General features: G+C 49.9%; 1 protein-coding gene across 2 annotated transcripts in view; it reads right to left on the minus strand.

The window, feature by feature from the left end:
• Positions 1 to 18,137, minus strand: part of LOC144159010 (venom serine carboxypeptidase-like) — a 30,788-nt gene extending 12,651 nt beyond the window's left edge. Inside the window, exons 1-4 of one of the 2 annotated variants that reach the window (XM_077690238.1) lie at positions 17,869 to 18,137; positions 11,684 to 11,795; positions 5,423 to 5,609; positions 1,548 to 1,875 (exon numbers count right to left, since the gene is read on the minus strand). In XM_077690238.1, coding sequence (XP_077546364.1) covers positions 1,548 to 1,875; positions 5,423 to 5,609; positions 11,684 to 11,793 — 625 coding nt within the window. In that variant the 5' untranslated portion in view covers positions 11,794 to 11,795; positions 17,869 to 18,137. The remainder of the gene's footprint in view (positions 1 to 1,547; positions 1,876 to 5,422; positions 5,610 to 11,683; positions 11,796 to 17,868) is intronic. The other variant, XM_077690239.1, reaches the window with a different exon arrangement.
• Positions 18,138 to 18,392: the final 255 nt, after the last annotated feature.

The following is an 18,392-nucleotide window of genomic DNA, read 5'->3' on the forward strand; positions in this document are numbered from 1 at the left end:
TACGTCGCCACCGCCGAAGTCACCACTGGGGTAAAAGGGGAGCACTTCTCTAGCCAAGGTACGCACAAATTAGCCCAAGGTATACTCAGAACAATGGTGAGGGTCTCTATGCCTCCGTTTCTTAACTAGTTAGGCAATGACTATCAGGGGCGTAGCCTGGGTGAGGGGGGGGGGGGGTTGTTTTGGTGTCAGAACACGCCCCGAAATTTTCAGAACACTGCAGCTTCACCTCTTATCTTTCGTCCTTTCTCGCCCATGCTATTTGCTCCCAACTTCAATATATGTAATCTAAAAATGAAGCTATAAATGTCTTCGATGAAAACAAGAACGACTACGATTTTTTTTTCCTTTTTATGCTTTGCTGGGGGCATAGAAAACCCACCGAAAACCATTTCTGGCAATGCCGCAGATGCCTATGACTTTTCAGTCATAGGCGAACCTTATGAGACGAACCTTGGAGTGTTGAGGCTTTAATTGAAATGCTGTTAACTTTGTGCAATACATTTGTACGGTTCAAATGTACAGTGCGTACTTATATTGAAATTTGTGTCGGTCGATGAGCGTAATTTTGCTAATAGGTCTGTTCGGACTTTATATGCGCAAAATTTTTCAGGCGTCCTGCTCATCGTCTTAGTCATTTTTTAAGCTATAGTAATTCCAAAGGGGAATGGAAGCGACCAGTGCGGGTTTAATGTTTGCATATAGCATACATTTCTATGAGTACATTGTGCATAACGGTCGACATGCTTACTTGTTCACGTTCTATGTCCACGTTTGAAGCAAGTGCGCTAGTTTTAACACCAGTCGGACCTCATCTTTAATTTCATGCTAACTCAGCCTCAAAACCACAGAATGAGAAGTTGAAGAAGAACGTCCAGCGTCGTATGGCCAGCCTGTGACCTTTTATAATTTCAGCCAACGCCGTTAAGGTGAGATCACTGCGGTGTTGAGTCCTGCGTGATTCTCAGTTTTTAAAACACATATATGTAATCAATGCTGCCTTTCTAGGAGATTGTGTATCTGGGCGCTTTCCCTTATCACTAGATATTAGAGTTGAGAATTTTGCTTTGTGAATTTGCCTCTGTAACATGCCTCGCACTTGGCTGTTTCGAAAAATCCTGCCCTAGTGACCCAGTACGCCATGTCACAAATGTACTCCAGAAATTTCAAGCCTCTAGGTCTAAAAGTGTTGTATGGGTGTTGATGAGTCAGTGAATGAATAAGTCTTCGAGTCATGCACTTCTTTTTATAGGTATAGATTGGCTTCACCGTTTGGTTTGCGCTATGAGGCAGGCACAAACGGCCCAACCAGCGCGTATTCGATGGCGAGACTGAGGGACCAAGCGCCGGCGAAGCAGCCGTTAAAACGTGTGCCTAGAAACATAATGCCGCCGCAGCGAGGCTACAAACAATCGAAGCTATAAGAAAGAAAGGCTCAGCTTGAGCGCTGGCGGATGAGGGTAACTTTCATCGCAAAGTGCGACCTTAAAAGATGTGGGGTAGTCAGATTTTGCTCTAGAATGATTAAAGCCTCGTGCTGCTCTTACCTCCGTAGGACTCTCCGGCAATGTAGAAATGGGACTCGTGGTATTCAGGAAATAGCCGCAGAAATCTCCGGAGGAATCGCATAAGATGAACAGTCATTTCCTCAAGCGTAGACGGATACCTTTCACGGTCGTCAAAACTGTACCCTGCTCCCACAGGATGGTCAACATATATTATGTTCATTTCATTTAAAATGGTGTGGTTTCTGTAGTATAGCTTTCCGTCAGCGTCTATGCCGAGAGGTCCATTCTCAAGAAACTGGCCAAACAAGGAAGATTTGGCGGGCCCCCCTTGCAGCCACAGGAGGAGAGGCTTTTTTCTGTAGTTGTTCTGTAACAAGAGGGGACAGAAATATCAATTGCAAGATCAAGAAGCAGGTTTGTCAAATTCACTCTAACGCTACACAATCATTCATAAATGGAACACGGTGTCAATTCCCCACTATCCTGCTGTGATGATTTCATGTCGGCATTTTTCCCCTAAGAACTCAGCCTAAAATGGTCGTGAAAGGCGTTTTGAGCACATTAAACGGACGAGCGAAGTCGTTAGGTTAGTGCTCAACGTCATCTGTACAAGATATAACTATACGTGTAGTGGAAAACACTTACTTCCGTTGCAAAGTTTGTCGCCGTTTTCCCACCCTTTCCTGCGTGCCTTTGGACACCGCCATTTAAATTCATGTACGTCATCAATTCTTCAACGTGCGCCACGAAGCAGAGATCCTGCTATTGGACGGGCTTTTCTCGCTCTCTCATTGGTGAGCAGCGTCGTCTGCTCAGAGTCGGCAGATTGCGGCGGCTCCTTTGGGTAATTAACGCTTCCTGAATCGCTCTTGCACGCTATCATGTTCGTCTACATTAAACTTTTTTTTACTCTGTTACTACGCTTCTTTGTAAGGCCCACTCACCTAGGATGGCACGACGGCGACAGATCGGTGACGCTGACTTCCGTGTTGGCAGACACGACGCCGACGGCGACACAAACACGTCGCTTATGGAAAGTCCGCGTAGTGTCATTGGCTCACCGACGCGAAGACGCAGACGAAACCGGTCGGCCGACCAATCGGCCGAGCTCTAGCTTTTGCGCACGCACATCGCAACGTGTAGAACTTTGGTTAGGGCCCCTTTAAGCGCCAAAATACAAGAACAGACTGGTGCTGGGGCCCCCTATCCAGCGCTTGAGATCTGGGGGTCTCCCGGGATGGAGCCCAGTGCCTCGGAGGAGGTGTTGCGTTGGGGTGTCTCTATGACCTGTGAAAGTCCACAGCCGGTGTTTAACGTCAGTTTCTGACCGAGGAAGCACTTAAGCAAAGGTTTATCGTGTCTCTAAGTGCCTATTTTGACGATATCGGTTTTTTAGCCCCTGTTTTGACTATACCGGCTTCTTAGCGCTTCAAAATACCTATTTTGTGTCGTATACATTACACCCCGTTGATCAGATCCCGGTTCATTCGACTTCCCGGTATCTGTGCTCACAACTGAGGACACTAAAAATGCCCCATAGAGCTGCGGTGTTTTTTTTTTTCCGGTTACTACATTTTCCTTGATAGCAGTATTTCCCGGTAAGTTCAAAATTTTAAAATGTTTATTGAAGTACGACCGGGCGATACGTTTTACGGCGAACAGAAAACGCGCTGAAGTGCGTGCGGACGCAGCCTCAGCGCGTGCGGTGCAGCAAGCAGACGCCACGCGGCGGCCGGGCCGCCTTGGTCACCGCGGTGGCTTTCAAGCAATGCTGGGCTTGCGAGTCACTTGGTACGTAAGCCAACGTCGCCTGTACAACGACGTCCCAACGTGCGGGACGCTAACCTTGGAAGAAATAGTGGCGGAATCACGCCATGAAGCAGCGCTGGCGCTGGACGAAGCCTCCGAGAAAGATGGCGGCGACAACGGGGAGGAAGAGGTGGCGTCTCCCGCGTCCACAAATGCACACGCCGTGGTCGGCTTGGAAGCTTTCGCGCGAAGGATAATCCAAGTGCAACAAAAGTCTGCAATGTTTATAAAGGAGCTCTTGCTCTGAAAGGGCCGCAGCATGCTCCAGCAGACGTTGAGAAACATGGCCAAGTGAAAAAGGCCATTAAATACTTATGTTCGTCTCTAGATTGCTTTTTTTTACACCACCGGATCATACGTTTTCCCTGACAATAAAAAAAAAACCTTTTTGACCCTTTATCGGCGTCGGTGTGCACAATCTTCCTAAATGGTTTTGTGCATTTCATGGAGGAATACTTTTCCGCAAAGATTTATTGGTTGTTTTGTACAGGGAAGCATATTTTGTGGCAACTTTAAAGACACCCCATTTTCTCTGAAATGCCGATTCGCATCATTACTGTTGGTTAGGAAAAAACAGTAAAAATACTTTTTAGAGATTCTTAGGGGCTACATACATCAGCAAAAGTACTTGGAGGTCTGTGCGGGTGGGCGAAATAATGACGAAATTTCGAACCACATTCTCTCTCTATTTGCGAAACCCCATACACCCGGAGTTCCAAGTCTTAAAGTTTAGCACTTCTGGCTGGGCGTTTCTGAGTGAGTGAGTGAGTGAGTGAGTGAGTGAGTGAGTGAGTGAGTGAGTGAGTGAGTGAGTGAGTCAGTCAGTCAGTCAGTCAGTCAGTCAGTCAGTCAGTCAGTCAGTCAGTCAGTCAGTCAGTCAGTCAGTCGGGCGCTTCCCTTTATATGTATAGATATCGCGGGCCTTGTTCTTAATGCACGGCGAAACGCGGCAAACACTATAATAGAGAGTTATAAAAGAGCGAAGAACCGGTCCCCGGTAGCGTATTCCCAAACCATATCCCGTAGGGGCCCAGGCCGACCACGCCTCCTAAGCAGGGGCGCAGCCAATGAGGTTAAAAAAATTGCAATTTTTTAACCTCCTTGGAGGCAGCACCATGACGTATCTACCTATATGTGCGCGACTTCTTGCGAGGTGGATTTTTTCTTTTTTCCCCCTCCCCTCGTTTCGGCTGCTTTGCGGGCGGCCGATGGTTTCGCTCCGAGGGCGGGGCTGGCCTGCGGCGCTGGGGAAGCTGACGCACATGTGATAGAAGTTAACTTTTTGTACCTGAGCCCCTGATCTCTCCGCGCTCTTCTTGAGCGCCTGCAAGTTGACGCTGACCTCCGATCGAGTTCCTAGATAAGCGCTCGGCTCGGTGCTCGAAGTGCGTGCGCGCGGATGGACGCTTTCACGCGCATGTGGCAATTATACACGTTCCGGAAAGCAAACACCCTCATTGAAAGCTCATTCTACAGCACACAGAAGGGTATACAATTGAGTTGGGGGCTCTTTCACTATATACACACCTCAAAACACGATTCGGTGTTTTGAGCGTCCATCCGCGCGCGCGCACTTCGAGCACCGAGCCGAGCGCTTATCTAGGAACACGATCGGAGGTCAGCGTCAACTTGCAGGCGCGCAAGAAGAGCGCGGAGAGATCAGGGGCCCAGGTACAAAAAGTTAACTTCTATCACATGTGCGTCAGCTTCCCCAGCGCCGCAGGCCAGCCCCGCCCACGGAGCGAAACCATCGGCCGCCCGCAAAGCAGCCGAAACGAGGGGAGGGGGAAAAAAGAAAAAAATCTACCTCGCGTGAAGTCGCGCGCATGTAGGTAGAGACGTCACGGTGCTGCCTCCAAGGAGGTTAAAAAATTGAAATTTTTTTAACCTCAATGGCTGCGCCCCTGCTTAGGGGGCATGGTCGGCTTGGGCCTCTACAGGATATGGTTTGGGAATACGCGTCCCGGTATGCTACTCGGTAGGCGCTACTGCACGTGCGCACGGGCGTGAAAACTGATTGTGCGCATGTACACGTATACCGGGTACCCTGCCGAGACCGGTTATCCGCTCCGCTACAACTCTCTAATAGAACGCAATTTTCTTACCGGTGATTTGATGTGCAGAAAGAACATGTACGATAGATCTTCTTTGTCCACAGTAATATATCCAGAGTAGGCTTTCAAATGTTCGCAAGGTGGCGGCAGGCATACCCTGGTCGACCTCCGCATTTCTCCCAGTTCTTGCTCAGGTATATTGTCGTTTGTCGGGTACAGCACAACATCGACTGGACGACTGAAAAAAAAAAGTTTGACGAGATATAGGTAAAAAGGCCGTTTCATTCTTGCAAGAGTTATGAAAGCAGAAAATATTCATGTTGAATCAAACTCGAATTTAATACACTCTAAGGTATCGCCGAAGATACGCGTCATCACAACGTTCCCGAATGACCAATCAGCGTTACTAAATGTGCCAATTGGGCCAATGACATGGCTCAGCATGCGATTAAAGTAAAAAAGAGAATCTGCGCGGGGACAACAGCGCAAGGCGTTAATGTACTATCTTGATCACAGTTAAGGTGAACACGGGAGCGAGTGTCATTCCGTACGCGGGAGCCGCCTGTCGGCGTTCCAGGTACCTTCGGACACGCATGCGCAGTTCGCTCGCAACGAGGCTATGTGAAGTGCGTGATAAGGTACCCGGAACGCCGACAGGTGGCTTTCGCGCAGGTAATGACACGGGCTCCTGTGTTCACCCTAACTGTGATCAAGACAGTACGTCGTTGTCCCAGCGTCGATTCTATTAGAGCAAAGCTTTACTAATTTCGTCGATGGTTTTGGCCGTCGCGGTAAGGTGGACCTTCATTTTACCGCAGCTGGTCCGTATCCATGGCAACGCACCACGTGACTCGCCGGCCCGAACTCCGCCGACGGCCGCGTTCGCCCAATGCAGTACAGAAAACTGCCGCGTTCGCCGCTGCCGCCACCGCTCCCGGCTTGGCCAACACCCCATGAGCTCTCCGCAGCTGATTCGCGCTTGACCACGTGGCTCGCCGCGTGCGTGCGAGCTGGGTCATGAAGAGAGCGACGACGGGCCGTCTTCTCGTAGCGTTTCGCGGTAGCTGGAGGCTTTGAGCCGCCATAGGGAGCGGCGCCTGACCGTTCGGCTCGGAAAACGCCGTGAGCGGCACCACAACCGTATAGAAAGGCAGGCTTTGGACGTATAGTATAATAATTCCATATAAATAAAAGGTTAACCAAGGGGAATCAAGACAACCAGGCTAAGTCAAACATTCGCTTTGCATATCCACGGTTAGCTAAGCTAAGCCGCAGCCATTTTTTAAAAGACGGTACTCTTTTTTTTGGGCAGGGCATATTCGTCGCACTGGTACTGGCGCCCTGGCTCCTATCATGGCCCGCACAGTGCCCCAACAGAACTAGTTCTTTTCGTGCGTGGTCCGGATGCGGCGCCCCATCCTAAGCGTGCTCTAGAATCAACCCGCCTCTGACATAAATTACATCTGACTGAGTAGAACAGGCTATTGAACCCAGTCCTCTCTCCCTCTAAATCATTTCCCTCCTCTTCCAGCTCTCCCTCCCTTTTCCTGCACTGTAGGGACCGTGTGCTTGGCCCCTCAGTATGGGCCCTTGGTCCTGCCAGCACACCCAAACCCTCCTGGTTTAAGATAAAGTATCGTTATTGCATTGTTATTGCTAAACGCGAAAATTTTAGCCGGTCTGTGCGTCCGCGTGACTTGCTCTCTGTCTGTCCGTCGACTTAGCCATCCGGCCAAAAGTTGAAATAATTCTTGAATGAGAATGTGATATAGCCAGAACCTTTCCCAACCAATAAATCGGAAACACGCTTCATACTTGCCAACATTGTTGAGCAAAAAGAAAACGTTAGGCATATTTGAGGCAAAACCTCAATGCACTTGTGGTGCTCGAGGTGTTTTTTATTTGAAGATGAACGTGTTTTCGAGATTTGCGACAGCGGGTACAAAAATAAGCTTTGAAAACGATACTTTGACCCAAAATATACAAAAAGAGCTCGCCCGAGCGTCGACCTCGTGGCAGTGCTCCAAGGTCAACAGTAGCACAAGGTTCCAGTAGATGGTACGAGCAGTGGAAAGCGGGAAGATTGAATCGACTTTATCAAACTCCCCCATTTTTAACGTGTGAGGAACGAAAGGGAGGAGAAAGGCATGAAAAGTGGGCGAGGGAGAGAAGATAGGCATGTACGTAGCGGATGCGGCGGAAGACTGTCGTCTTTCGACGACATTTTCAGCGAAGTGAGCGGATACGCGGCGATCTTTTAGAGGGGTAGCTATACTACGCTACACCTTTCGAAGTCATCCATCGCGTCGGAACGACTTCTAGCCGCCGGCGCGCAAGCTGCGCCTTTCTTATCGCTTCACTCGCTACAAGCTTGACGAGAAAGGGTTAAACGGCTGCTTCGCCTGCACCTTCTCGCTCAGTGGAGACTGGGCTGTCTGTGCTTGCGGTTATGTGCCAGCGAACCACGTGACTATACAAGGGTTTAATGACTAACATACAAAAACACTGCGCCGACTGAGTTTACAGGAACGAAGACTAGGGTAACACACCGTGCACTCAAACGAAAGCCGTGCGTTGCCGGCTGCTTTGAAGCGCATGGTTCCTCAGCTTCGCGATCGATGAAGCGCCGGCTGGGCTTTCGGTGCATGCCCTTGAGTACGCGCGAAAGGATGAACACAACCATACAGTGGAGATAGCTAGACGGCAGGCTGTGAAGTCTGCAGCAAAACCTAGTGTCACTAGATAAGATGCAGAGTACCGTCACTGAGGCCGTAGAGTTTCATACTATTATACGCTAGAGGGAAATCTGGCGCCACTGTCTAGGGGAGCCGCGCTTCAGCGAGCGTTCCATCATGTACCGGGCAGGCACGTTCCACTTGTACTTGTCATGGCTCACGGACAGGCTGAAAAGTTGGCTCTGGCTGCGAAAAACCGACACTATTACTGTAGAAGGTTCATCAAATTTGTTTTGTTATTATAAAATTAAAGCTCCGGAAAGATTTATTTGCCAGTAAATATTTAGAAGCTTCATGCAAGATGAACATGAAAACAATGTTACCCACGGACTATTTTGGCTTCGAGACAAAAAAGAAGCCATGCGCACAACCAAGCCAAGTATGCGAGGAACGTCTCTAGCTGCAATGTCGGCGCCCACGGCGGCCCGGGAATGCAGCGCCAGATTTCCCTCTAGTGTATATTAGTATGAAACTCTATGACTCAGGCACGCAAGTGAGCAACGGCAGCCATTTTGTTTTTTATCAGTGTTGGCAGGTTGCCGTTTTCCCAGCTCCACCGCTAACTTGGACGAGGTCATTTGGAAACATTGCCGAAGACACAGCAATACGGCATCTTCGGACGCATTCGAAGCGCGTTATCTTTGATTCGCATTCGGAATGACGCCAGTCGCGCGCAGCCGTAGAGCAGGGATGGCGAGCTGAGACTACCATAGTTGACCGATAGAAAATGCATAAACAACAAAATGACGGTGGCCATGATCCATCGCAGTGTAAACAAGTGTCACGTGATGTGGACTGAACAATGACCGCGGCGGCAGCACGGACCAATAGGAGAAAAAAGTGCCGATACTCTGTAACCGGGACACTAGTAAAACCAAGCCTTCGCAGAACACTGTTTCCATGGTCTTCGCTTTCAAATGTGATTACCGGGTTTGGATATATTAAACCTGAGACAATTTTAATCTAATCGCATGCTGGGCCTCGTCATTTACCAAGTTAGCATGTTTGGTGAGGCTGATTGGCCGCTTTGGAACGTTGTAGTGGAGCCCACCTGCGGTGATTTCTCAAAGTGTAGGTTTAAGGGGTAGTAGCAGAAAACTGGAACATCGAGTCGAATGCCGCACTGTTTTAATCTCCATTAAAAGTGAAGTAAGGTTCTGATAGAAGTAAGGTATATGTAAAAATGTGTCGCCTTACGCTGAAAAAAAATGCGTTTGAACTCATTGTAAACCGTACAGTTTTTAGATGTCTGCGTAAGGTGCTGCAACTTTTTCTTTCGCAGTTTGAATTCGTTCAGGCAGGTTGGGGATTTTACCGCAGGTGCGCGGAAAATGGAGTGTCGCTGGCAGCGTTTCCTCAGTACTTGCGGAAAACTCTTTTTGGGAGACTGCATACCACTGCTGGCACCATTCATCAACCAGCGGGAAAGCAAATTCATGCGGGTATTATAAGCGTATGTTTCCCCCTGCGCATGTTGCCTTCTCATTGTCCATACATAGTCTGCCCAGCTGAGCTAGTAGACCAGTAACTTTGGCTGAAATCCACCACAGAAAGTAACAACATCCTCTGGGAAGGTTAAGAAGGAGCTTCTCCCACCCTTTCCTTGTGCTTCAGAGCAGGCCTGGAGCGTTGCCGTTCATCTTGTCGCTGGCCTAGTATGTCCTACCAACTTGCCTAACAGTACATGCTTTATTTGCCAAATATAGTTTGACTTCTGCGCTATACAAACCACGCGTGCAAGGTAGAGTGTGTGCGACCTTCGCGGCGACCAGCGGTAGTAAAACGCAGCAGATAACGATCCATTCCGCCAGTAAAGGTATTAGCCCAGTTCAGCTGATACTGGGGCTCTTGGATTGTTAGCCCGAGACTTGTCGTAGACTTCCTCTGGTACAGCCTGCACTTGTTTTACAGCGGAGCTGTATATATATGTCTCGGTACCCCATATAGCGTGCCAGGAAAGTCGCGTCGACAAAGAATCGCACGCTCTCAATACAGAGCCAGTGGGAAATCCTTTGTAGTTGTTGGTCTAGGGTAGATATTTTGAACAAAATCAATGCACTGAAATAAGCCGCTAAGATTACCAGAATAATACGCGGAGTTTCATTTCCTTGGTGTAATTATTTCACGAATAAGTTGTATATGTTATAAAATTTCCGTCTGATGTCAATACACAGCTCTCTACGGAGGGGAGTATGATTGCAGAAAACGGCTGTAACTCTTGTGTTTCGCAACTGTCACGAAACAAATTGTACGGCAGTTGGCCGCTAAAGTGACTCTAACATTACATCGTTTCACAGACTCTTCGTACTTACGTTGTTCACATATAAGTTGTAAATGTTACGAAACTTCCGTCTGCTGTCAGTGCATGGGCTTCTACGAGAGGGGACCGGATAGCCCCACGTTCGTCCCCTAGAATGAAACTCTAGTTCTTCCAAGTTTGATTCATATATTTGGCTAGCAAGCATGTTCCGTCGCAAATTCCAAACAAATGTCTTTTGTTTTGTGCACTCTTGGGGCTCCCCCAGCGTCACTGGTAATCCTTCTTCTTAAGTTGGAAGGGCACCAGGATATGAATTAGGTCATATGAAGGGCGCTTTAGGTAACCCTTGAAGCTTCAATAAACAGTTTAGTCACCTCAAAAAACAAGATGGAAAGGCTGCCGCTCTGGCTTGAACATGAGCCGGAATGGGAGCATTGACAGAAGACCAACCAGATTTAGGGGAAATCCCCAATTCTGCGAAGGAAAGTTTTACATCCACCTAAGTGCAGGCATACAGCTTGACGAGGACGAATTTGCTCCAACTGCGAAGTTTCTGAGAAAGCTGTGTTGCTTTCCTCTGCAGCCGTATGGCTGCATTTAGGTGGATGTAAAACTTTCCTTCGCATTGCCAGAAGACGTAACCAGAAATTTTCAGTTAGTAATTTCTCATTTCCGAACTTTTCGCAAGCCTCAAAACATTTAAACTATTAAACTAAGTAACAGCAATCCAATTCTGAACACACTCCCACATCAGATGTATCTACAAAAACGGACCGCTTTTTACGTCGGTATCAGTTTTTTTTCTGCCAGTGAGCGGCACCATTCTACTGCCTAGAATAATATATTTTGGCCTCGTTTTTTATTGCCTCATTAATTGCCTATGCCATCGAGCGCGCCCATCTTAGCACACATTTTGCGGAGTATTTTCCGTTGTTTAACTTCTTTGCAAAACGCAAATCATCCAGCGCATACTGCGCGCCACGTTTCTGGTTTTCTCGTTCACACATTGCGTAAGTACCGCCCATGGCTGTACAGCATGGTTCATTTTAACCTTTGCGTTCAGAATCATAAAGAATCCCGCGTAGCTTTTTGTTGTTTAAATACTCAATCAAAATCCCAGTTTATAGTAAGCGTGCGAACGACAAGAGATGAAAAGAAGAGGACACAAACAAGGCGCTGTGTTTGGGCCCTCTACTTGTCGTCTCCTGTTGTTTGCGCTGTTACCATGTCATGTACCAACTCGCCCAAACGTCCGATTTAGCAAGTTCCAAGGGAACTTATGTACATTATTATTAGGAATCTAGTAGGGGGACTTACGTTTTGTTGAGATAGCTGCAGTCCCACTTGCGATCATTGTCGCCACACTTGCAAACAGCGAATATACCAAAGAGGAGAAGAATGACTGCAGGACTTTTACAAAGCTGCATGACTGCAAATACCGGAAGAGAAAAAGAGAGTAAACTAGGCGTTTGAAACAACAATTTTTTGTAACGGTTTGCTATTGCACACTAACACTGTCGTGGAAAAGGCCTGTAGAGATTATTGAAATGAAGTCAGGAGTGCACGCAACCGTCTCCTTAATGGGCATATTGTTTCGAGGTATTTCAGGGAATAAATGCGGGGATTCAATGAACAAAAATGAGTCATCCGAACCGCACCGGTGTTTGAGTTCGATGACCTGTAACCAAAGCGTCACTTGTGATTTAAAGTGGCACTCAACAGGTCTAAATAGTTCAAAGAATGAGATGCTTCGAATGTAAAACATTTCCTGTACATAAAAATAAACGCAGTCATGTTGAAAACAGTGCGTGATTATCGTATCCACATTCAGCGATCGGGTGCTCTCAGACCTCCAACTCCTGCCTGCTGGCTTCCTTACATCGCACTTACGGCATTGCACTCCGCACTGCACGTTTTCAGTCCTTATTCCAAATAATAGTGGTTGTAAATGGCATTGGCAGCGCACATAATCCATTTGGCTGCAGCAGTTCGATACCCATGAAAAATGAAAATGCATGGCTGTAGCAAATACTACTTCTAACACTCCTGGTGGGGAGTATTCGGGGGGACCTTAGTTTGTAGACAGAGCTGAAGCATTAATACCGCCACCAACATTGCTCGGAAAGACCCACAGAATAATTAGAGCTGAGTTTATTGTTATTGTTACCAATTTATTATTTCAGCACAGAAGCCTAGAATATTGTGCCAAAGAAAGCTTTCGATGTCCCCGCTTCTTGATACTCAGTCGGTCAGACAGACAGACAATGAACTTTATTGAATGTCCTGAGGAGCACTGCTGCCGTTCAGGGCGGCAGCGCTGCGGGCCGCTCCCACGTGGGGACGGGGAGGCCGAGCCTCACCGCCGGGTCGTGGGCCCTCTGGACGGCCCTTAGCTGGTGCATTAGATCAGGGCTCTCCAAGTCGGAGCGCCATTATTCCTCGGTTATGCGTTGAGAGCCCCGAAGTGAGGGACACCGCCAGAGCATATGATCTAAATTGCTACGTTCGCCACAATCCGGGCAGTCCGGTTCAAAAGTGTCCGTGTAGAAGCTGAGAGTGGATAGACTAGGATAAGACCTGGTCCGCAACATTCTGGGTGTGGCTGCCTGCGGCCTGGAGAGTTTCTCGTGCGGAAGAGGAAACGTTCGCCTGCCCAGCTTATAGTGCTGAATAATCTTGTTGGTGGTTTAATTTTATTCCAATCTGTGAAGAGTCGCACGTCTCATATATGTTATTGTAACGCGCTATATTTCAGAGATGTGGGGCGGTTCTAGTACTTCGTCCCAACAGTTTTGCATGCCTAAGTTTGATGTCGACGTCTTGAAGGGCAACCGAAAAGTGGTTTGGTAGGCCTGGCGGATAATTATTTAAAATTTTGTTTTTTTTTTTTCATTCTGTTTAAGTGCCAGGTATGGCGTACGCGGTATGGAGGGGCTTTCCTATTGGTTCAACGGATTTGGCGAATGTAATTGATGGCGTTCCAACGTTCTTGGCCGGGCAGCTGCAGCGGGACATGAAGCATTGTAATTCAATCGCGTCTGACACTGCCATTTGTTTAATGCGGGATTTACTGTCTGAAGATGATGTGACAAGGTCGTAGACCCGTTTCCTGCTCGAAATTTGCGGGGCCCGAATTGAGCGTTGCTGTTCTGAGTACTACAAGGAGCTAGGATGTGTTTCTTTGGGAGGTAAGCGTACTTCGGACGTCTAAAATCACCTATGCAGACTTTTTTATTCTTTTTTTTTGTATCACGCTGCAGCCTCCGATTTATACATTCAATTTGTTATGTGTGATTACGCGACTTACGCATCATGATTGTCGCATCATCAAAACTTGCTGGGTGTTTTCAAAAGGTGTTCAGAGTCTTCTCATGCAAACCAGCAATAATTACGCTTTGATAAATTTTCCTTGCTGCCAGCTACGCCAAGGAACAATAGTTCCTATTGTACTTGTTCTTCAACTTGTTAGGGTTCAACTGTGGCAATTTTTCGCAGACGTTGGCCGGTTCCCTATGAATAACTCTTACACGCTGTCGCACTGTCACTGCTTCTTGTTTCTATCTTTGACGTTTCTCGCGAACTTCGTCATCTTTTCTTTTGGAGTAATACGTAGCCAACCACAGCCGCCCTATAGCTCGGCACGTTGTGGTTGGGGGGGTTGATATGTTCAGTGGGCGACAGGTCCTTGCTCAATTTTTCTGGCGCGTTTCGTTAAAAATCAAAGCCACTTTCCGAGAAGATAGATGACTAAAGATGATTTCTCCCGTGCAACCAGAGTCAAAGTTGTGGGCACGCGAGCCCCCACGTGTCCTGTGCCCCGCGCGTGGAGATGACGGTGCATAGTGCGCGCGCAGTGAACGCAGGGGGACGAAGTGCGTGTCAAGCCATGAAACCCTGGACATACGAAGAGGAACCTGGTGACGCATAGAAGCGGCTCTCGGGTAAGCAAACGGGGGGGGGGGGAGGGGTGCACGCGGTAGGCACGCGAGAGCATGTGCCATCTGACGCGGCAACGACTACCCTGGCACGAGTGGCGGAGGCCATGCATCCAGATGCCCGAGTAGTCGAGTAGTCTAGCCACAAGCCAGAAGACTTCCTGTTCCCCACGGGGCCGGGCGCCATCCAACGGGAGGTCTTCCAGCACCTACTCAACTTCCTTGTTACAACAGGACTAGAGCTGCGTTTGTAGCCATCGAGTCATGGACAAAGCGAACGCGATATGGACTATCCACCACTCTCCTGCCACTCTTCCCTTCCCCTTTCTCTCTTCCTATCCTTGAATCCCCAATCCCTTTCCCTGGACTGGGTTGTATGAGGGTGAACTCCCCGTTGAGTTCAACAATATCCCCAGGCCTTTTCTCTTCCCTCCTTTGTTTATCAATCACCACCACCCCACGCGAGAACAGATGCGGCCGCGGGTGGCAGAAGGGAGCGATGGTGGGGCGGCGAATCACAACCACGACGCCCGGAACAGGAAAAGGCAGCCAACGTTCATGGTGGACGCTCATCACCGGACCGAGGCCCAAGACAACGAACACACCGTCGTGAATAAGCCGTAGTATGCTGTGACTTGGTGGGCGGGCAACGCCTTCCTTGCCGCAATGGCCAATGTGCGCGCTTTACGCGCTCCCTTGATGTACGCGATTTTAGTGGCTGAAAACATATTTTTCTTTTGCTTTTTATCTTTGTTTTCCCGTAATAAACCGGTGATTTCTTTTCATGTCGTCGGAGTTACTTCGTCGGGCGGGTCGGAGGCCAAAACGCAGGCCCTTATACTACACCCGGGAGCATGCAGGGCTCGACGTGCAACACCGCCCATCACACTCAACGGACGGCCTCTTCCCTGGCGGCTGACCGTGAAGTACCTGGGGCTGCTCCTCGACTGCCGGCTCACATGACTGCCGGCTGTCAAAGGCGTCCGGGCACGTAGCGAGCGGGTGCTCCAAGGGGTGCGGCAGCTTCTGGCACGAGGCAATGGCTGTTAGCAGCAGGTGGCGCAGCGCGTGTTCCACGGCATGGCCTCCGCAGCTGTGCTGTACTCGCTTCCACTCACCTACCTGGGACCTCGACGCTGGCAGGAGTTGGAGATCGACCAGCGCTGTGACATTCGCCTCTGCCTGGGCTCCCCTCCACGTTCCCGGTGGCGGGCACTTGCACCGAGGCGGACACCTGGCCCATCGACATGCGGGCCTTGCAGATGGGGCTGCGGCACATACAGTGCCTGGTGACCGCACGCGACGGGGCTGCGCTCCTGCAGAGGTTATGTAGCCGACCGAACTCGCACATGGGATTGCTGCTCACTATCTTTAAGAATGGGATTGAGATGCTGATCCGACCACGCCTGGAGCAGCTGTCACCAGACGCCGGGGACCTGCAGATTACCACGACCCTCCGCGGGGTCCGCAACATGCGGACCACACCGCCCCAGACCATTCGCCACGAGGCGGCCGCCCTGCTGCAGGACGAGCTGAGCAGCTACCTTCATCTCTTCACGGACGGCTCCGTAAAGCACAGCACGTGTGAGGGGGCGGCTGCGTGCGTGGTGCCTGAGCTGGGAGCCAGCCGGGCCTCCCGCTTGCTTTTCCCTACTTCTTCCACACGGGCGGAGCTCGCAGCGCTGCACCCGGCCGCCGACCTCCTCCGCAAGAAGGGGCCCCAGAACCACACCGGGGCTGTCATCCTCACTGACTCCAGGAGTGTCCTGCTGCGGCTGCACGCGGCCGACCAGCTTACTAAACAGCAGCGGCTACCCAGAGCACTCCCTTGCAGCCAAGCTGCACACTGTGGCCTCCCGGGGCTGCGGCCTGCGGATCCACTGGCTGCCGGGCCACAGTGGAATCCGGGGCAACAAGGACGCCGACGCCCGAGCCAGGGAGGACCCCCAGGAGGGCACCCCAGTTTCTTAAGGCGTCACCGCCTTCGACGAGGCCCGCACCGCCCTGGCCCACATGGTGCAGGCGATGCACCCCGACACTCGGGATGCCCGCTGCCTGCTTCTCCGCATGCGGCTCGACTGCTGCAATGTGGCGAGCGAATGCACCGACACGGGCGAAAGGACTCTCCCACATGTGCGTACTGCCCGGAACCAGAGACGCTGGAGCACCTACTCTGCTTCTGCCCCCACTACGCGGGCCCGAAAGCAGAGCTCCACTGAGCGCTCCAGCGTCGAGGCCTTCCCAGCGCCGGCATGGAGGACCTTCTGTTCCCCAAGGGGCCTGCGTAACCCAACGGGAAGTCTTCGCCCATCTGCTCCATTACCTGGAAAAGACCGGCCTCACGCAGCGGCTGTAGCCCCGAGAGCAGTGCCCGAACTCATGTGCCCGGACTGACAGCTTTCTAGGAATGACTCTTTAAGGGATGACTGCCTGACTCTAGGTCTCTTTGTACCTTTTTTTCTCTCTCTCCATCTGTCACTCTCCACTTTATCCTGTCACTTCCCCTTTACTTCCCTTCCCCTGCACTGGGGTGTATGCAGGTGAGCTCAGCTACACATATTCCCAGTGCCTTTCCTTTCCTTTTCCTCTCCCGCCAACCACAAACGAATACCAAGAAAATGTCCAGCGCTCCTCAGCGCGTGAATCGTTGCGACCTCCGAGTGCCCGGCTCGTGCAGTGGCTTTAGCGAAAAAATACTACAGCGCTGTCGTCAAGTGCTACCGCGAATGTAAAAGAAAGAAAACTTCAGCGCTAAAGCTAAAGCTGAAAAGACACCGTGCTTAGGAGAGGTCACCGCGGCCGCCGCATTCTTTAGGAGCCCTTATGGATAATTGGAGACATACCCGCCGCGGTCACTCAGTGGTTAAGGCGTTGCGCTGCTGTGCACGAGGTCGCAGCTTCGATTCCCGGCCGCGGCGGTCGCTGTTCTGATGGGGGCGAAAAGCAAAAACGTCCGTGTGTACAATATTTTGGGCCGCGTTAAAGATCCCCAGGTGTTCAAAATTAATCCGGAGCCCTCCATTGCGGCACGCCTTATCGCCTGCGTTGCGTCGGCACGTTAAACCCTACAATCAACCAATCGATAACTGGGGACATGGCTACGAGTGTGCCAGTCCTTCCCGAGACGACTTGGACATCCCCCCGCTGCTGCGTCGAGTCGATGACGAAGAGCTGGAGGAAGTCTACAATGCTGAGGAAGACTTCGTGTACAGCACTCTTCGTGACGAAGACGATGACCTCTTCGATGCATGTCACGGCGATAACTAGCACCGCCACTATGCCAACAATAACTAATACTAAAACTTGTCCGTGTCCGGCAATACTCTCCCGCTACTAAAGTAGTTTGCATCAGTGCAAGCTTCCCTGAAGTTTTATTTTTCTTTCAGGTCATTTTTTTCGTTTCCGTTACACGACATCGCTATATCACCACGGCAACAAGCGACAGACCGCCATGTATACTGGTCACGTGTCACTGGTACATAATAGAAACATTTGACAATTTTAAAAGGAATGACGTACACTGATGCTCTCCGGTGTTGATACTGGAATGCACAAAATCAAACCTACCTGCGTTCACCTGCGGGGAAGCTGAAGTAGCGTTTTCTTTCCGTTGTCTCCGATGGGGGCGGACTTCAGCCTATCCTTCGCCGACGGAACTTTGTTGATGCAAGAGTCTTTTCTGTTTCAACTTTGGCCATCTGTGGTTACATCAAGCATGCCAAAGCCGCCGGTCGTTTTTCGACAGCCGTTGAGGTGACAATACATCATTGTATCCCTCGCGTACTGCTGGTCATCAGATACGTCTTTGTGTATGCACTTAGTCAAACGACCTCTACCATTTTAAGAAAACGCGTAAGGAATGTTTATCAGCGTCAACAGGTGTCACACAGCATGTGCTTCTGGCAAGAAGTCTTGTTTTTATGAAAGTTTAGTTTTTCGTGTGTTGAAATCTACATCAGGCGTTCTAAAAGGTCAAGCATGACGAGTTGGGTAAAATAAATCTGTTTAAGAAATGCGTCGTTTCAAGAAGGATGGGTCCTGATTAAGGTGTGCGAAAAGGCTAAAAGAAACTGTGGATATTTCTTCGCAGA

The sequence above is a fragment of the Haemaphysalis longicornis genome, unplaced genomic scaffold (genome assembly GCF_048455015.1).
Source record: "Haemaphysalis longicornis isolate Haplotype H1 unplaced genomic scaffold, Haemaphysalis longicornis Haplotype H1 scaffold_10, whole genome shotgun sequence".
NCBI classification, from domain to species: Eukaryota; Metazoa; Arthropoda; class Arachnida; order Ixodida; family Ixodidae; genus Haemaphysalis; species Haemaphysalis longicornis.